General features: G+C 41.1%; 2 protein-coding genes across 4 annotated transcripts in view; one reads left to right on the forward strand and one right to left on the reverse strand.

Moving 5' to 3' along the window:
• IPPK (inositol-pentakisphosphate 2-kinase) overlaps positions 1–14,339 on the forward strand; it is a 61,498-nt gene extending 47,159 nt beyond the window's left edge. For both annotated transcript variants that reach the window (XM_040593522.1, XM_040593521.1), the window contains 11 exons: positions 30–125; positions 929–995; positions 3,549–3,670; positions 4,085–4,174; positions 4,929–4,987; positions 5,426–5,498; positions 6,495–6,774; positions 7,893–8,043; positions 9,274–9,376; positions 9,852–9,931; positions 10,884–14,339. In XM_040593522.1, coding sequence (XP_040449456.1) covers positions 87–125; positions 929–995; positions 3,549–3,670; positions 4,085–4,174; positions 4,929–4,987; positions 5,426–5,498; positions 6,495–6,774; positions 7,893–8,043; positions 9,274–9,376; positions 9,852–9,931; positions 10,884–11,109 — 1,290 coding nt within the window. In that variant the 5' untranslated portion in view covers positions 30–86 and the 3' untranslated portion in view covers positions 11,110–14,339. The remainder of the gene's footprint in view (positions 1–29; positions 126–928; positions 996–3,548; positions 3,671–4,084; positions 4,175–4,928; positions 4,988–5,425; positions 5,499–6,494; positions 6,775–7,892; positions 8,044–9,273; positions 9,377–9,851; positions 9,932–10,883) is intronic.
• Positions 14,131–15,159, reverse strand: part of LOC121087967 (centromere protein P) — a 151,322-nt gene continuing 150,293 nt past the window's right edge. For both annotated transcript variants that reach the window (XM_040593530.1, XM_040593529.1), the window contains exons 8-9: positions 14,740–14,831; positions 14,131–14,486 (exon numbers count right to left, since the gene is read on the reverse strand). In XM_040593530.1, the coding sequence (XP_040449464.1) occupies positions 14,365–14,486; positions 14,740–14,831 (214 nt within the window). In that variant the 3' untranslated portion in view covers positions 14,131–14,364. The remainder of the gene's footprint in view (positions 14,487–14,739; positions 14,832–15,159) is intronic.

The following is a 15,159-nucleotide window of genomic DNA, read 5'->3' on the forward strand; positions in this document are numbered from 1 at the left end:
AGTTAAATTATCATGTTTCTGTCTTCCAGACTTCAGAGGAAATACTACACCATCTGCAAAACATTGTAGACTTTGGAAAACATGTCATGAAGCAGTTCTTCGGCGAGAACTATGTTCACCATGGGGTAAATATTTTACTCTTAAAATAAATGGCTTATGCATTGCAAACACTGAAATGTTTTGGGGAACACTGAATGCCAGCAAAAGGGACTAATAGGGTTTGCAGATCTTCCCAAGCAAGATACACAGACAGAGACACAGGAGGCATTTGGATCAGAACAAGGATCCTGCTCTGTGCTGATGAGGTGATTAGATTGTACTCAGTGATTTGAGCTATTTCAAGTTACTAATGAAAAGAGTGGTCATTTCTTTGCCTTGCATAAGGCCAGAAGTGTGTGAGAGGGAGGTTTTTAGCCTAGCTGCAAAACAAGGGGAGAAAGAAAATGTAAATTGTCTACATTTTTGTGCAGTCAGAGCAACCTTTTTCCTTGCTACTCACTCTGTTCTTCAGGGCAGCCAGGTCTCGTTAACAGGTACCTGAGTGGAAAAGTTACAACTTCTCTTGGAACTTGTTACACAATTCTGCCTTGGAAGGGCGAGATGTGAGACATGGGATGGGATGAAATGGGACTTTTTCACTTGTAAAAAGGACAAAACGATGCAGGTTTCTTCATGATATTGAACTTTCACTGCAAATACTTTCTTATGCGTTTATTTATATTAGTTCTTGGGTTTCATAGTGGAGTAAATACTGCATATAATCGCAGGTACAGGTCTTCATATAGACAGTTAATCAGAAGGAGAAGCTGCTGACTATAGTGTACTGTTGTTAATATCCAGGGAACTTCAGTATTCTATTTTAAGACCTCTGAACTGGATATTTTAGTGTTGAAATACATTTTTTCTTTTCTTTTCTTTATTTTAATAGGAAATTATTCAACTGCCTTTAGACTTCGTAAGACAGCTCTGTTTAAAAATTCAGCCAGAGAGGCCAGGTAAGTGCCAGGGGTAGAATTAGAAAGGGGGTCTTCCTCAAGCTGTAAAGCATTTTGCTTTGTTGTAAAGTAAAAAAGCATCATACCTCCGAATATGAGGAAACTTTTTTACTTGGACAATGACAAGTTGAAAATTTGTTGTGAAAAAATCATTGTGTCCTAGAATTAAAAGTTGCATCTGATAACAGTTTCATCAAACTGGGGAAGGCATCCTCTGTAAGCCTCTGTGTGTGTTAATTCTTGAACAAGCCTGAAGTCAGGGAAGGAGGTGGAAGATGTGACCTGAAATAATTGTTTCAATTCCATCGGTTTCTTCTCCTGGACTGGCAGGAGAGCTTTGGACGGAAGACAGTTTCAGAAACTCCACACTAAATTGCTTGTTTTCAATATTAGTATTTCACTTGAGGCCAAGCATCTCACGTGAGTTACAGCACTCGAGCGCTGTGCAACTTCACACTCTCGTTCCTGATAGCTGGATGTGCCTCATTGCAAAGGGTTGCAGCCTCACAGGCTGTGCTCCCTTTGAAGTGTAACGAGCATCTCTGGGATATGAGGCTGTGCTTGATTACTCCCAACTCCTACACTGTGCTTTTGGGGTCCCTATCCAGAGGTGAAGTGCAAGTATGCTTTTCTAGTCCCCTGACCGCGGGGGATTGAAGGAGATCAGTGTGCAAAGTAAGGGTGCGCTCACCTTGTGAAACCTTCTGGAACATGCTGTGAGACCTGGAAGCCTGGCAATCTCTGATGCGTTCGGTGTGAAGTGCTATGGAATTTGGTGTCGTCATTCTTCGTCAGCAGCACTTGGGTGCATTGTTCTCTGTGTGTGGCTGGCGGGAAGTACAGTGAGGTGGAACCTCTAAAATGGGCAAGGAGAAGGTATCCCGCATGGTGTGTTCATCTTACGTTCTCAAATGTTCTTGAGAACAGCCAGAAACTCCTGCTTTAGCAAAGTTCCTTGAAGAAAAATGTGGCGTGAAATCAAAGTACCGTAGCCAGTACTTTGATGCCTTTGATCCAGGAAAAAATGGAATTAATTTACATACAGTGAGCACAGGATACTCCATTGCTGACTTGACCTCAACTTTTTGAGAAACGATTCCATAGTACCAGAAACCAGCCAGGCAAGTTGATCATACTCTGGTAGAAGTGAATGATAGAATTTGGTTTTATTTCTTAAATTTTGTGTGTCCACATCTCCTGGGGTTTCTTTAGACAAAGAAATGTGGTTCTGAGGAGCTGTCCAAGCGCTTTACAACAGCAAATCTTGCTTTTTAACAGGATTAAAAAAAAACCCCACAAACCTTGAGGAAAGAATTTCCTGTACTACTACCTTTCACATAAGCCTGTCTAACTCAGGAAGGTACTTCTCTAATACTCCAGATTTCTGGGTCCTCTGATTTGTCAAGTGGCTTTCAGCTGAATGTGGATGTGCTTTTGCTTTAAATTTAGAAAAAGAAAACAAACCCCAGCATTTTGGTGGTAAAAGGTTGTTTCTTCTTGCCCATCCTAGTGAAGTACAGCTTGTAATAGCAGGCTGATGCCTATGAGGCTTCAGTTTCTGAGATATTTTTTTTTTTTTCTATTGCAGTATATTTTTCAGAATGGTCCTTTTTCTTGGCAAAGGAAACTATAACAGAACACACGTATTCTGTGTGTCTCTTTAGTGACAGATATTTGAAAATCCAGGAGTGTATGTTCTTGTTAAATTTGAATTAAAATTTCGCAGACCTTTCTCTGTCCCAAAGGATGCGTGTGGAGGGAGGTTATATTAAGAGGCTTTTTGTAGAAAAAGCTTCTTAATCTTAGTTTGAAACAGTTTTGCTACTTCATTTCTTCTTGGGATTGTTAATCTGGACTATATTAAAAAACCACTGATTTTAAAAGGGTGGTCTCTCTTAGCAGAGGAAATTCTTTTTCTGAGTTGTGAGCTTGTGAGGAGGGGGGAGGTAACTTTTCTTCCTTTTGTGTGTGTGTGGTTTGGGTTTTTTTTACCTATTTATTATTTTGATGTGAACACTGGAATGGCTAGGATGAGACTAGACTAAGGAGCTGAGCAAAGCCACCTGCAGGTTCTGTTCAGGTTTACACTTTCTCCTGAGCTTCTGAGCAGTTTGATATTCTTGCCAGTTTTCAGATTCCTACTGACTAGGCTGAGAGATGGTAGTCCATGCAGTTTTCATGAGCAAACATGAGATCACGTCTTGGAATACAGTAGTAAGTCTCTTTACCCGTTGTTGGCCGACTGAACATGCTCCCTTGCTGTTTCAGGCCTCGCTGAGATGTTTCTTGGGATGAGCTGGGAGCCGGCCATCCAGAGCAGCTCTTGAGACGCTCTGTGTGCCGCTGGCACTGCTGGGGAAACAGAGAACAGGCGGTGGTAACGGGGAGGGCAGACTCGTGCAAGTGCACAATTAGCTAAAGCCTGCTAAACCGTGTCCTGTCTTTCTGAGTTGGTTCCCACACCCCTATCTGGCGAACGAGATAAATCCAGAGTCAAAGCAACCTCCACTCACCTAATTTTCTGGTTTGCGTTGGGTTGTCTTGTTTCCCCAGAGTCTCGCTGTGACAAAGATATGGATACCCTTAGTGGTTATGCAATGTGCCTTCCGAATCTCACCCGGCTGCAGACCTACCGATTTGTGGAACACCGGCCCATCCTCTGCATAGAGATAAAGGTACGGACGGGAGGAGATCCTTCTGGGCGTTGTGCTTGCGTTTTTAAAGTACATTCTGACCAGAGCAGTTTCAAAGGAATGCAGGAGTGGGATAAGGCGTTGCTCACCGCTTTCACTGTGACCCGTTAGGATAAAATATCGCCCTCCCTCTTCCAATTCCTGATCTTTCAAAACTTGGGAAATTCCCAGGCATTACTAGGCTTTCTTGTAGACCACCTGAGTGGTCCTTATTTCCTAAGTGAAGACTCTAAAATAATTTGGAGTAATATACAGCTTTTAAATGTTGGGTGTTGACTTTTTAAAAAATATTATTTATTTTCCTTTAACTGGGAAGATTTGCATATTGTGTGCCCGTATGTTTCTATAAAGAAATAAGTTTGTATTTAGAATAATTTGTTTGTTTGTTTGTTTTAGCCAAAGTGTGGCTTCATTCCTTTTTCCAGCCATGTTTCACAGGAGATTAAGCACAAGGTGTGTCGCTACTGTATGCATCAGCATCTAAAGGTAACTTTTTTTAAGCCATCCTGCTTTCCATTGACTGTACTGTGCTTTATTTGCTATTCCAGTCTTGCTTTCCTGTTGAAACTTGCTTAAATCTTTCATATGACTGAAGATAGTAGGTGGATACACATCTGCATTGCTGGGTGTGAATCTCTTTAGTGAGAGATGGAACAAGTTCTGTGGGAAGCTGGAAGCAAACAAATACAATATTACTCTTTGAGGACTATTAACACTATTATCATAGGACCATAGGCTGGTTTAGGCTGGAAGGGACCTCAAAGATCACCCGGTCCCACCCCCCCCAGCCCAGGCTGCTCCCAGCCCCATCCAGCCTGGCCTTGGGCACTGCCAGGGATGGGGCACATTGACTGGGTGAACTCTGGTTTTAAATTTCCTTTCAAGTACAGCTCACCAAATGCGTGGTGGCATTCTTGTAACTTACACCAGCACGTAACACACACCCAACTCATTTGAGTAACATCCATTATGTGTCTGAAATCGTGTAACTGTGCCTTACTGTAATTGAATGCAACCTTTCTCCACACGTTCCATTTGTGAATGTGATTTGAGTGACTTGAGCTAACTATGACCGGGAAGACCCATAGGAGTCTCCTTTTGAAATTTTACATTCAAAGGGTTTTAAATGTCACGGGACTTCTGAGGACAGGATGTTAGTGCCACACACCTGACTGTTAAATTAACTGAGAGTAGTTATTTCAGAAAGAGTGATTAACACAGCGGTGTGGGTTTTCAACAGGTAGCCAACGGAAAATGGAAGCGACCAAGTAAATACTGCCCGCTGGATCTCTTCTCAGGGTAAGGAAGCATGTAACAAGTCTGTCTTTTTTTGCCAAAAAGATCTGTGTTAAAGAGGTCTTTCTCAGATTACTTTGACATTTATTATATTATTATTTAATTAACTATTAAGGATGATCAATGCCTGCTTGTCAGACTTTGACAGTGAATATTTCTGGTGCTGTGCACCTCTTTACACCTATTTCAGGAATCAGAGTTGCTTATTAATGTACCAGTGCCTTTCACTGCGTAACATGAAACCTGAGAGCTGTTTAGGTTACTCAGATTTGAAGTTCTAATTGCTGATAGTTACTTTGTCTTTGCAGAGACTTCAGCATGAGTAACATGCTTAATGGCTGTCCAGCTCTGATTCCAGGCTTGGTATAAACATCTAAAGGTTATGATAAAGCATTCTTGGATTTATATATATATATATATATATTTTTTTTTTCCCCCTAGAAATAAACAGAGAATGCACTTTGCTTTGAAAAGCTTATTACAGGAGGCACAGAACAACTTGAAAATATTTAAGGTAAACAATCAAATCTCTCTGCTTGCTTTTTTTGCCTTGGCTTTCAAACAATTTGACTTCAGCATCTGAACAGTCAGGATCCTACTTCAAACCTACAAATCGGCGTCATCACTATTGGATCCCACCATGAGAAGAAAACAGGAAAATTCTTAGTTAGATTTCAAGTTAGGACAAGTAAATAATTAATTTCCAGATCTAATTAGTCTGAAAGGATTGCCAAGGAACAACTAATAGAAAAAGACTTTTAAAGATGGCCAGAGTTTTAAAATGTTATGTGCTTCTTCAGGAGGAAGAAGATAGAGAAGTTTGCACGTTGTTGCAAATATTTTTTTTAAATTACTGTTACATGATTCATGCAGGCCAAATGCACAGCATGCCTCACTGAGGAAGTAAAAAGTTACCTTTTCTGTGACATTAATGTAGGAAAACTATAAAGTAGTAACTGATGGCTTATGCAGGTTTTCAGATTTCTTGGAAATCAGATTCTTTACAGGGTTTTTTTTCCAGTATAAAATGAACTATTTGAATTAAACTTGTATGAACTATCCTATTTTTTTCTATTAGTGCAGGTAGCTATCACACCTTTTCTGTCCATTTTTATAGCCCTCCCTTTTCCCATCTGGCTTTTAACAGAAGGTTGTTTCATATGGAGCTTTTTCACTATTGACTTCCAGAAAGAAGCGATAGGAAAACGTGCTAAGTATCAGCTCACTGTTACTGTTCTGGTTACTTTTACAGTTGATTAAATTGGGAAAGTAGCGCTTGATTTAAGTGGGCTTTTGGGTCCTAATTCATCAGATACCACAGGTAATAACCTTTGAAACTTAAGAGGGCAAATTTGTAAGCGATTTGGAATGTTTTTGTATGCAGGCTGTTAAGCTAACAACACTTCTCTGTGCTGTGTGTCTTAAAATATTACATCTGATGCTTTGATTAACTAAGTGTGAATAACTGGATTTCATGAAGTGCCTAAACTTCTTTTTATCTCATTTGCAGAATGGGGAACTAATTTATGGCTGTAAAGATGACCAGGACTCTGTCTCTGACTGGAATGAACTTGCTCGTCACTTAAAACCTTTCTTTTTTCCTTCCAATGGGTTGGTCAGTGGACCACACTGTACAAGGACAATTGTTAAAGAACTAATCCATGTTATAACTATGACGCTACTAAGTAGTACTGATGCCTGCAGGGCAGGTGATATGAAGACAGTTCCCATTTCACAAGGAAGAAGCTACTGTGAAGCAAGTGCTTTCAATAAGGAGCTAGTAAGAAATGGTAAGAAATAATGTCTTGACCGTTGTCAGTAATTTACTGTTACCGTCTAACGAGTCAGATCTTTCCCTCTCATTTGCTGTTTAATACCAATGTGAAAAGAAACTGGAGTTTTAGTGACATTTAGAAAATGAGTTCTGAGCTGTGTAACTGCTAGATAACAGGTTTTAATATGACCTTGTCATGAGCACTTGTAGCACTGTACCTAATGAAGGGATAAAAACAAATTCAGAAGGTAGTAGAGGAAAAATGGAAGAAAATGCCAGTTGGAGCTGATAACCATCACAGGTAGTTCAAGTGAGTAGGGCATTTTTGTGTTGTATGTGATGAAGTTTGGCTACTTTTGGTTGGTTTGTTACATGACACCTGTTTCTTGCCTTTCCCTGTGCCTCCTGTCAGCCCTCACCAGCTAGGGCATGGCTTGTTTTCTTTTCCTCTACAACTCTTCCCCTTGTAAAGAGAAAGGTACAAATACTGGAGGGAAGAGGAAAGGGAAGTAAGAATTGGAAAACTGTAAAAAAATGTTAATTTCTCAGTGTGTAAGTTTTGTAAAGCTCTAATAATTCAACATGCTGCTAGTTACCCTAATTCCTCAAACAGCGTGATTCTTCCTCTGCTTTTGAGGAAGATGTTTTGCATTGCTCATTGGTTTTGTTGTGTTGGAGAAAGAGCTGTCTTACAGAAATGAGAGTAAATACAAATCTCTTCATACTATTAAAAAGACCCAATATCTGAAATGCTAAATTATGTTCTGTCAACAGTTCACACTGTTGAAAGTGAATTTGTGGTGGCTTCAAATTAATCTAAAAAATTTCTCTTGCAGACTCAAACATGTAGATTGCAACGGAAGTGTGTATTTTTTGGTGGTTTATTTTTTTGAGTAATTTGTAGAGTTGTATACCAGATATTTTATTCTGCAGTCAAGTATGTGCTGTATAAGCGTGCAGGTTAGTACATGCACATTAGCATTTGGAAACTGAAGTGTGCGGGGGTGTGTCCCCCCTCCCTGTGATGGGTCTAAAGAGTATCTGGGATTTGCTTTGTGAACAAGCACATATAATGGCAAAATGGAGCAAAGATGACACTCATGTCTCCTTATTTGAAAATACATTTTCTTCTAGGTAAACATAAATTGGAAAGCTCTGGCTTACCGAGGGGTTGTCTCCTTTATAAAACCCTCCAGGCTCAGATGCTTGACATGCTGGATATTGAAGGACTCTATCCTTTGTACAGTAGAGTTGAACAGTACTTAGAGGAATCTCCTGAGGAGAGGTAAGACTTGATGGCTTTTCTTTTCAGTTCTGATTCGGTTGATATGCAGAGAAGACTGGCTGTGTGCAAACACTCTCTCTTGTTGTGTTGTATACAACCTTCCTTCATGGCATTGCATGTTCCGGATTTCTAAACTTGAAATGCCAGATAACATAGAAGATGAGTTTTGTTATTAAAAGTTTGCATGTTAGTCACTTTGGCCTGAATTTTCAAGTTATGATTGTGGGAAGTTCATAACAGGGTAAAAGAGAAGAATGCCCCGGTCCTTAGTAGCGGAGGTAGTGTGTTTGAGGAAAGATACAGTAAAATGGATGGTTGGTTTCTCCTGCTTTCAGTACCTGCAGAGCTAGGACTTTGCCTGCAGTAGTAACAATGGTTTTACAGTCGCTCTTGAGCCTGTGTTGGCCAACCTGCAAACTGCCCTTCACAGCCCTGAATCTGATGCTCAGCAGCAGTCCAGCCTGTGCCTGCAGGACCTTACGCAGGTGTGGACCTGCTGTTGCCCACCCTGCCCTCCTTGCGTGATGAGAGCAGCTCCACGTGCCAGCCAGTACCCCCTCCGCAAGTGATCAAATGGTACTTGAGGCACAAGAATCTTTATCTTACGGTGTTTCTTGCCTGGTGAAGAAATACCGGGCATTGCGAGCTGCTACGGTTGTTCTCAAATAAAGCCTTATTAATTGTAACAATAATTGCTGTAAAAAGCCTTGCCTAGAGGCTTGGGTCGTGGCGCTGCAGCGGCAGTTCCGGCGCTGCTCACACGGGGGCGCTGTGGCCCCGCGCGCCGCTGCTCGCGCTCCGCCGCCCGCGTGCGGGGCTGCACGGTCCGTGATTTGAAAGCCCCTTCCGCGGGTGCGGAGTTCCATAGGGCTTCTGGGAGCTCCCGCAAACTGCTGGAAACTTTGAAACTTACCCACTTCTGCAAAAATACTTTTCTGGTAGTGCTACACGGGTGGCAGTGGATTAAGAATGATTAATCTTTTAAAAAAACCCAACAAACAAACCCCAAAGCAACCCCCAAACAAACCCACATCCGAAGCAGCAGCAAATCTTGAGCGATGTGAGAAGAGCAGGGTCTGGTCGTGCTGTCAGAGCTCCGTGTTTTAACCTGTTGCCATGTTTATTGGTGTTACTGTTGGTTTGTTCTAATCTGAGTGTTGCTGAAGAAGGATCTCACTGAAAACCAGTAAATCATCTTAGCTGTCTGTAAATCTTTTAAAATTTATTTAGAAGTACATTACAGATAGACGGACCTTACAATGAAGCATTTTATGAGAAGCTGCTAGATCTTTCAACTGAAGATGATGGGACAGTAGCATTTGCGTTAACAAAGGTACTTTTCCTCTGTGTGGTATTTTGTCTGTCAATTTTAATAAACACCCGTCTCACTGACAGGGATGGATAGTGTGTCAGCACCACCTCTGGCTTGTCAGAGGTCTGTACGGTTGAAGTTCTTAATTGTGCCAGGGTGTATCTTTATAGCAGAAGCAGTTAAAACCAAAAACATTTAGCAACAGTTCTTGAGAGAGAGAAATTAAGCTGATTGTTGCCTTTCTAGAGAGGAAGTATTTCAATGAACCGGCACTGTTTTGGCCTTCAAGAAAAGCATTTGTAGCAAATAAACATGACTCTTACACAGGATACTGTAAAGCCACTTGTTCATGCTAACCTCTTATTACAGAGAGAATTCCTAGCTCTTAAAGTACTAATATACTGAGCATACTAATGCCTTTAGTAAAGCATACTTTTCTTTATAAAAGGCAAATACACATACAAGAGAAAATTTGTGTTATTTTGACACTGTATAGGTGCAGCAGTACAGAATAGCGATGACTGCTAAAGACTGCTCCATCATGATTGCCCTTTCACCCTGTCTACAAGATGAATGGTAAGAGATACCTGCTTTGGGATGATTCCTGCTTTCCTAGAAATTGAAGATGTTTGCAGGGGTCAACTCAAGTAACTTTAAAAAAGGGGTGGGGTTTGGGGAGGGGGTGGTGGCAAAGTATTTGGCTGTGAGCGTATTAGTGAGGTAGAGTTCTGATTGAAGATGTTTAGGACAAATGTCTGTTTCTGAAGAGTTTCAAGTTGATAGGAGGGCTTAAGGTTTTATATTCACTCCCTCCTTGAAGTTTCAATTGGCCGTTTGTAGTAGATATACATGGTTTTAGCTAGGTACAATTTTTCTGCCTTGGTGTCCTCATAGGAGAGAGTGTTCAAGATGAGTTGCCTCTAACTGCCTAATTGGAATAAAGACAAGGCAGTAACCAAGGTGACATCTTTCATTGTAAAGCAGGAGGCTTTGCCACAATATTATCCATTTTGACTTGCGTCAGCAATAATAGTCTGCTCTTCTGTAGGGAAGTTTGCTTTAGCAAAGCCTTGTTGGTTTTAGAGAATATTGTTTTTTGCATTTGCCCTGCAGTTCATCATGGAGATGACTTGTGCAGTGGTTGGCTTAAGTCCTCCATCCTTCAGTACTCTTGGACACTAGTTCTGATGCTAAATTTGTATTACCTTAGGAGTTGCAGCGATTCTTTCTGCTTCTGCTCGTCAGTAAGGCTGTTGCTTTGTATGCACGCCAACTAGAAACAGATTAGTTTTACTAAATACAAAGACACAGTAACTGAGGGTAGTGTTTTGACTTAGGCTGTGTGGAAGCTCAAAGGAAAATGACTGGAAGAGGAGCCGGCCAGTTCACTTTGACTGGTGAAGCTGGAGCTATAGTTTCCTAAATGCTGCATTAGCTGAGGTTTATTTTCTTAGGCTCCCATCAAAGTTCTTGGGATACACAAATGAAAACCGTTAGCTCAGATGTGCAATCTGGTTTTGTTTTCCAGCTCTGAGCAAAGACCTGTGGTACTAACATCCAAATCAAGATTCACCTTTTCTGTTTCTGTCCTGGACCTCGATCTAAAACCATACGAAAGCATTCCTCATCAGTACAAACTCGATGGCGAGATAGTAAACTATTATTTGAAGAATGTACAGGCCAAAGATGACCCAGTTATGTCCAGTCTCTTCAAGGAGAATGAAGACTGCACATTAGTTCTCCATAAAGTGTAACCGTTTCCTTAAAGTTATTTTTATTCAGACATGTTAGAAAGTGAAAGATTAATGGAATACAGTTACGGTGATTTTTTTTTTTTCTATTGTGTTCAGTGCATTTTTCAGCTGTGAATGTTTTTGCTTTAAGAAATGATTTCTAATTGGTATGCCTTTTCAAAGACATGGAATAGCACTAAAACACACATCTACTATAACCTTAATGAATGTATTTAATGTGACAGAACAGATAATGTGCCATATCTTGGAACTAGAGGACAGATCAAATTAATACTAAAAGTCTACTTCCTTAGAATTGAAAGAGCACAGAATTAAAGGTTTCCTGAAGTATTGCACTAACATAGAAGGCCTAATAACTAACAAGAGAATTGCCTTGGAGCTTGTGCTTTGAGTCTCACTCATACCTGCTAGAAGAGGGGGTGCTCTGACACAACCTAATAGAAAACTTTAGCATTAAGTCCACTGAAAAGAGAACTGAAGTGGCTACTCGAGTGTTACCGATGGATGAACTGCCAGGTTACTGCAGAACACTTGTAAGTACTAATGCATGAGTTTCAACACCAGACTGCCTCCAGCAGTTTTGTGATCACGCTGTATCTACCTAAAGCTTCTGAGACTAAGTTAAAAGGGTTAAAGGTAAGCATCTTTGAGTTTTATGTGCTAGCTGGGGTTAACTTGTCTGACATACTGGTCTTTTATTTTCTATACATTATATGCTGCTATTGAAGGTGAAACCACAGCTCACTTTTACCTAATTTAAATTGAGCTACAATAATAATATATTCTGAGTTTTACAGATTATTTCAGGTCTTTCAGGTTGTCAGATGTTGGCATTATTTCACTGGTAGCCCACATACTGCGTAGCACGAGCAGCTGCTTTCAGGCTTGTTCTTTTTAAGTGACACAGAAAAAGATGACAGTGTCTGATTTTCTGTTCTGGAGCTGGGGGGTCACTTCCTCATGATGAGTGCTGGAGCTAAGCTTAGCTCACTTCAGCATTGGCATTCACTTCAGCATTCACATTCAGGTGGCTTTACTTCGTAAACTGGTATGTGCAGCTGAAGTCCTCTGAGTAAAACCCATCCTCAGGGAAGATCCTGAGCGGACACTGAGGGTATATTCAAAACTGAGGGCAGTACGACAAAAATCTGCAGATGCTTTTCCCACGTGCTTGGGGATGGCCCACGCTGAGGTGTGCAGGGTGCCGTTCCAGCTACGGGGAACTGCTGTTCCCTGGACGCAACGTCTGCTTGCTGGTAATGTTTTTCAGAATAATGTAGGTTAACATTTAGAAAATATATTTCTATTGGGATCTCAGTGTAATGTTTGAATTGTTCCATTTCACCTGAAATGTAAAAAGCAAACCCAGAAATGCTGTATCTTGGCACACCTCAAGGAAGAAGTGTGAAATACTGAGTACCACCAGTACAGTCCCGCAGTACACTGCACACCAGTATGCCATCACACAGGAACGGAGCTTTGCTGTGGGCAGCGGCCGTGTCAGCAGCCCCTTGTGTGCAGCCTCCAGGTGACCGTGCTGTTCTGGAACAGGGCTGTGGGCTGCTCACCTGCATGTGATACTGCAACAGTGCAATAAGCTGGTAGTTGACGGTGGTAACAACCTTTCTTTCCAAAGAAAACCGGGGGGGGGGGGAGAGGAGAGTTGGTTTTAAATCCAGAACTCTTCCAACTGTTAAGACAAGGGGAGCAAGGACAGACTGTCCACAGCTGGAAATTTTTCAGGTTCCTGGGCTGTAACTTAAGACACGTTTCATATGCAAACAGAAGTGTATGTGCTGGTTAAACAATTACAATTTCAAGCAAGAAGGAGCTAAAGATGAAATAAACTAAAGGTTATGCAAAACTAGCTAAACCAGTAGCATGTCAGTGGATAAAGTAGCAATGCATTTTGCCTGTCTACTGGATTTTAAACTTGAAATTAGTCTGCCTGATATCTAACAAGGTATTTTATTACAGAGTTGCTTTTTGTCAAAACTTAATCTCTGGCATTGCTCAGTTGTAGATTCTGACAGAAACCAATCTGGTCTGTCAGTTTTTCCTGGCCTACCAGAACAGTAGGAGACTATTTCAGTGATCAAATAGCAGATTATAAAAATTACAGTATTATATAATCAGACTGTCACTTTAGTTCTTGATCTCTCTACCTGTTTCAACATTGCTATTAAAAAGTTTGTGTAACTGGTAAATGGAGCAGGCAGTTCTACTGCTTGCGTGGTTATAGCAGCTACGGACTTGGAAGTCCCATTAATATTATCACTTGAGAGTCCCCGGGTGGTGGGTTTGGCCCCCTGATTCCAGGAACAGCCGTTCCTCCCTGCCAGGGCAGTACGTGACTGGCTGACAGCGGCGGGGGTGGGTTTGGAGGTCGCTGGGTTGCGATAGCTAGCACAGAGCGGGAACTCTCGGAAAACGCTGAGAGCTCGCAAATGAGGTAGTGGTACAGGTGATGGAAGCGAAGGAAGATGACAAGACATCTGTCTAATCTGTTTTGTTTCTTCAGGGATGAATGTATGAAATGTGATCCTTTTGTAACCTGTTACCTACTAGAATTTCCCCCAGAAGTAGGAAATCGAAACACAGTACTGCAGTGAGCAGTAGTTAACTCGTCCATCTCTCTTCACAGGAGTGTAATGGTCCTTTCTTGTGAAGTTTAATGCTGTCCCTACTCAATGCTCACATTGTGGAAAAAAGTTACTTCACACAGTTCATGCCTTTTTTTTTTTTATAGCATGTCTTTGAAACCTTCAGATTGTCTATTTCCATCCTAATTTAATGAGAAAGCTATTTAACTCTTTGTTCTAGGAGTCTCTTACTGTTCTGTTGTCATTTTAAAATCACTGTACTTCTACAGAGCTGTGAAATGAAATGGATTTTTATGGACTTGATTTTGACAGTGCATGATCTTTTAACACTTTCCAGGTATCTAGAAAATGTTAAGATGATAAACCACTCTGGTACATTAATGATTCAGAAAGATAAATTTATAATGAAATCACTCTGTACATGTAACTATTTTATTTGGCATTTTTGTATTTAAATGGCTGTATTTATTTTCATGTCATGACAATTTATATATAACGTGCCATAATTGTACAGATAGCATGTTTTATGATTATGGTTTCTAAATGGAAAATAACTTAATGTTTATATCCAATAAAATTATAGACTGTGTAACACAATATCTTAATTAAAACTACTTTTGAAATTGCTACCTGTTGTAAGCAATGCCGGTATTCATTTTTCTGAGCCAACCACTTTAATCAGATTGTCAATAGCTGCCTCAATCCCGAGGAGAAGCAGCATGCTTCGGAAGTGGCTGGGTGCACGCTCAATAGTTGCCATCTTCTGCGCCAGGCCTGCAAGAGAAAGGCAGCCGTCAGCTTTGTTTCCAAAGGGCTGTGCTGTTCCCGAAAGCGGTGCCAGCTGCGCGGGTTCGGATGGAGGAGGGAGACACGGGCTTTGTAAGCCCCAGCAGGTTGTACAGGAGGTGAAGCTAAGGCTGAGCTGGGATTTGTCGGGCTCTGCAGGATGTGTGCCCATGTTATCCAAGACGTTGGGTGGAAACGGGGACAGGCATTCTTGAGCTCCGAAGTGAATGAATGACATTACCTTTCTCTGGTACTTTAGTCAGGAGGTCCAGAACAGGTGTAGTTGCCCCTTCTTCATCCATATGTATCTTCCAAACAATCATTAACTCAAACCTGTATCATATGCACAGAAGATTATTATGATAATTAATTAAGATAACTAAGTGTTAACTAGGCAACTGTCTTTAAGGTTTCTTTGAAGCAGAAAGTAGGGTCTTTGGGAGGTTTCCACTCATCAGGCTCTCAAACAAAATCCACCTTGAGTAACGCGCTTTACTGATCTGTATTTGGGAGCCAGGGAAGCGTGTGCTCCATGGCAAGGAAGGGGTCCAGGTACATTCACATTTGCAGCCTCAAGGAAATTTTTCTCCTGGCTCTTGTCTTTGTCGCTTACAAACGGTAAGTTTCCATAGCACGGTGGTAAAAAGTAAGATGGGGGGAA

This window comes from Falco naumanni, chromosome 4 (genome assembly GCF_017639655.2).
Source record: "Falco naumanni isolate bFalNau1 chromosome 4, bFalNau1.pat, whole genome shotgun sequence".
Classification (NCBI taxonomy): domain Eukaryota; kingdom Metazoa; phylum Chordata; class Aves; order Falconiformes; family Falconidae; genus Falco; species Falco naumanni.